The following is a 4,022-nucleotide window of genomic DNA, read 5'->3' on the forward strand; positions in this document are numbered from 1 at the left end:
AATATATCAAAGAACCCATGTAGGACACCAGACCAAACTTGAACAATAATGGATACCAGTATCAACCAAACATTTGAGGAGAAACCAATATAACAAGAGATATATCAAATCAAGGGGGGGCATAAAAGATTTACGGGAGAAACCACAGGTGATCACGAGCAATCTTTCACTATAAAGACGAATCAAGTAGTACAAGGTGAAAGGCAACAAGAAGGGGGGCTCCAAATCCCCCAATTTAGCACTTCTCTAGGCTGGAGGAAGTGCCAAAGACAGCAATAAGGCAACCGTAACGCTGCGAGATTACGTCTCTTTATTGATAGAGTTCCATTTTTACAGCGTATAATTTTCCTTTTTAGCCCCTTTCCAAATAGTGGAGCCTTTCCTAATTCCTAGCATCAGTCAGAATGAGATCCGTGAGCCCGGGAAAAACGCACGATCCACCAGGTAGCAATGGCCTTGGAGGGCGGTGCTGGCATTGGCAATGGCATAAGCAAGCGGCCGCAGCAATACTCGGTCGCCGTGGAGACGGCCGATCACCGCGCCGACGGGGAGACCGAGGAGGAGGACGAAGGAAAGCCATGGATCGCGAGGAAGTGGATCTCGTCGCTTGCCGTTTGCCTCGTCGCGCTGCCGTTCCTGGTGATCATGGTTAGCCGGCGAGACAGGCCGTTGCCGCTGGCGTCCGGCTGGACATCGGCGGCGACGGCGACGGCAAGGACGACGTACGACCGCCGAGGTAGGAACCGTCGAAGCGATAAATGCGCCCATCTCTTTATCTTCCTCTGCCATCTCTTCATTGCGCGCTTAATCTTGCATGCTTATATACGCCATGTTTCCGAACGAATTTGATTCATGGCGAGATGAACTTGCATCAAAGATTGAACACCAAAGGCCAATCGATTGCCAAGTGCCATGAACTCATGACAGATATTGCGCATCTCGCGCTGGTGTTTCATTGTAGAGAAAGGTGTTCTCTAAAAATCCACTCTCTTCATTGTACTAGGAGATATGCATTACACAATGCCAAACTGGGGAGAAGAGGCGCTAATTTCCCTCACGTGTTGCCTTGCAGAATCCAATCAGGAGGGGCTCCTTGGAGGCCTGCTCGTTCCGGGGTTCGACGAGCAATCGTGCATCAGCCGGTACCAGTCCACGTCCCACCAAAAGAAACTGGCGCGCTCGCCGTCCACGCACCTTGTGAAGCGGCTGCGGGAGCAGGAGGCGCTACAGAGGCGGTGCGGCCCGGGCACCGAGGCGTACCGGCGAGCGGCGGAGCGGCTGGTGCCCCGGCGAAACGGCACGGGCCGCACAACCCATGCCGAGGATGACGACGCTTGCAAGTACCTCGTGCTGGTGCCTTACAGGGGCCTAGGGAACCGGATACTGGCCATGGCGTCGGCGTTCCTCTACGCCATGCTCACCGACCGCGTGCTGCTCGTCCACCGGGGGACGTCGCTGCCCGACCTCTTCTGCGAGCCGTTCCAGGCGACGTCGTGGCTGCTCCCACCGGACTTCCCGCTCAGGGACCTCGAGAACCTGACCGGCGAGGTGCCGGAGAGCTACCGGAACCTGGTGCGGGAGTACGGCCGGGCCGCGTCCATGTCCGAGCTGCCGTACGTCTTCGTCGACCTCGACCACGCCTGCACGTACCACGACAAGCTCTTCTACTGCGACGACCACCGGGAGTTCCTCCACCGTGCGCCGTGGCTGGTGATGAGGACGGACGGGTACTTCGTGCCGGCGCTCTTCCTGAACCCGGCCTACCAGGAGGAGCTCGACAAGCTGTTCCCGCGGAAAGACTCGGTGTTCTACCTCCTGGCGCGGTTCCTCTTCCACCCGACGAACAAGGTGTGGGGGCTGATCACGAGGTTCTACGACTCGTACCTGAAAAATTCGGACGAACGGCTGGGCATCCAGGTCAGGGTGTTCGACGGCGACACGCCGTTCAAGCACGTCCTGGATCAGATCCTCGCGTGCACGTCGCAGGAGCGTCTGCTGCCCGAGGTGGTGCCGCGGGACCCGGGGCCGCCGGTCTCGACGGCCGGCGGCGCGCGATCGAAGGCCGTCCTCATGACCGGCCTCAGCTCATGGTACTTTGAGAACATCCGGGGCAGGTACTGGCAGTCGGCGACGGCCGCCGGCGAGGTCGTCAGCGTGCACCAGCCGAGCCACGAGGAGCACCAGCTCACCGGCGAGGCCACGCACGACATGAAGGCGCTGGCCGAGATGTACCTGCTCAGCATGACCGACGCCATTGTCACCAGCGGCTGGTCCACGTTCGGGTACGTCGGCCACGGCCTCGGCGGGCTCACCCCGTGGATCATGTTCAAGCCGGAGAACCTCACCACGCCCGATCCGCCGTGTCGGCGGGCGGCGTCCATGGAGCCGTGCCTGCACGGGCCTCCCTTCTACGACTGCAGGGCCAGGCGCGGCGCCGATACCGGAAAGATTGTGCCGCATGTCCGGCACTGCGAAGACATGAGCTGGGGGCTGAAACTTGTTGACCCGGAGAACTGAACGGGCGATGTAAAATGAACACACTCGATCACAAATTGACAATGAAGTTCTATTAGGCATGTCATTACCGATATAAAATACCGATGGGGATTGGAGACAATCTTAGCTTTCCGAGAAGCTCCATCTGTATTCGTTCGTAGTAAGTTCTACGAACGAGAAAAGTGTGATAGCTTCCGGGTGTGCCACACCCTATGAACAGTAAATTTTAAAAAATAGAAAAAAAATCAGAAACTTCGCGACATCAAATATGGTCAGATTTTGTAGGTTCTTGCAAGTTTTCATAAGATATTATGTAGAGAAAGATATATGCACGAGTTTGAGATTTTTAATGCAAAAAGTGCTCAAAACTTTAAGCACTAAAATCTATTTCTTTGTGTAGAGCTTCTCGCATGTTTGTTTAGCACGAAAACTTGCAAGCACCTACATAGTTTTATCCTTGATGTTGTGAAGTTTTTTTTTTTTGATTTTTTTAATCTACTGTTCATAGAGGATGTAAGGGCACCCGAAAGATGAAAAAATCACTCTCTTCTACAGAATGATGGGGAAGAAAATCTCGACAAGGGGGCAACTTATGGGAGAATTTGTCTTAGAGTTTAAAAAGAACTGGTCCTTAATCTAACGGCTTATGTTATTTTTGTGGTTGGACTCTTGTTAATTCAATGTGAGGCAGGTGTAAAGGTAAAGAGATACTGTACGAGAGACCCGGCGGTGGCGTGGGCATGGAGCAGTCGGCTCGGTCATCGATCAAGTTGCCAAATCCCAGTGAGGTCCGCCCGTTGAGGATATCGATGGTGACAGTGTCGGCGGCCTCTACGTTTTCTCCGCCGCCTCCCACATCATCTACTAGTGTAGGTGGAAGGTGGGGAATGGGAGAGAAGTGAAAGAGACAAACAAGAGGGGGTGTGGTTGCTAGGCGTTCGCAGGTATATCTAGTCCCAGCGGACGCCTTGGTCTGGCTAATGTGTCTCTCTCCTGTGCTTTAAGATTTGTGCATCTGATCCAGCGTCACTGAATTCGTTCGCTAGGAAGCATAAAAACCCTGACGTTCCAAAGATAACATTTTCAATTACAGGCCGGTAAGGACTTTTAGTATTTTTGTTCTTTTTGCGAGGACGAACATGTATTTAAGTGACCATTCAAGCCTAAAAACACCAGTGTTTGCTAAACCAAATCCTCTGCACCGAGCCAACTCAGTCGACTAACTTGACACCGACACTCACATCTCTGTAGTGGCGCGGGAAACAGAACATGCGCCACCAGGTCGAGGTCTTGCGCGCACACGGGTCGAACATGTATTTACTAAAGGGAAACGCTGTTGGAAATATGCCCTAGGGGCAATAATAAAATAGTTATTATTATATTTCCTGTTTCAAGGTAATCGTTTATTATCCATGCTATAATTATATTGAATGAAAATATAAATGCATGTGTGGATATATAGACAAAACAATGTCCCTAGTAAGCCTCTAGTTGACTAACCAGTTGATCAAGGATGGTTAAGGTTT

General features: G+C 52.7%; 1 protein-coding gene across 1 annotated transcript; it reads left to right on the forward strand.

Annotated features, from left to right (window-relative positions):
• The first annotated feature begins 450 nt into the window (after window positions 1–450).
• On the forward strand, window positions 451–2,567 carry LOC123413188 (galactoside 2-alpha-L-fucosyltransferase-like). The gene is made up of 3 exons (XM_045106137.1): window positions 451–736; window positions 1,073–2,063; window positions 2,280–2,567. The coding sequence occupies exons 1-3, from the start codon at window positions 451–453 to the stop codon at window positions 2,515–2,517; spliced, it is 1,515 nt and encodes a 504-aa protein (XP_044962072.1). The 3' UTR covers window positions 2,518–2,567.
• The last annotated feature ends 1,455 nt before the right edge of the window (window positions 2,568–4,022 follow it).

The sequence above is a fragment of the Hordeum vulgare genome, chromosome 7H (assembly GCF_904849725.1).
Source record: "Hordeum vulgare subsp. vulgare chromosome 7H, MorexV3_pseudomolecules_assembly, whole genome shotgun sequence".
Taxonomy (NCBI): domain Eukaryota; kingdom Viridiplantae; phylum Streptophyta; class Magnoliopsida; order Poales; family Poaceae; genus Hordeum; species Hordeum vulgare.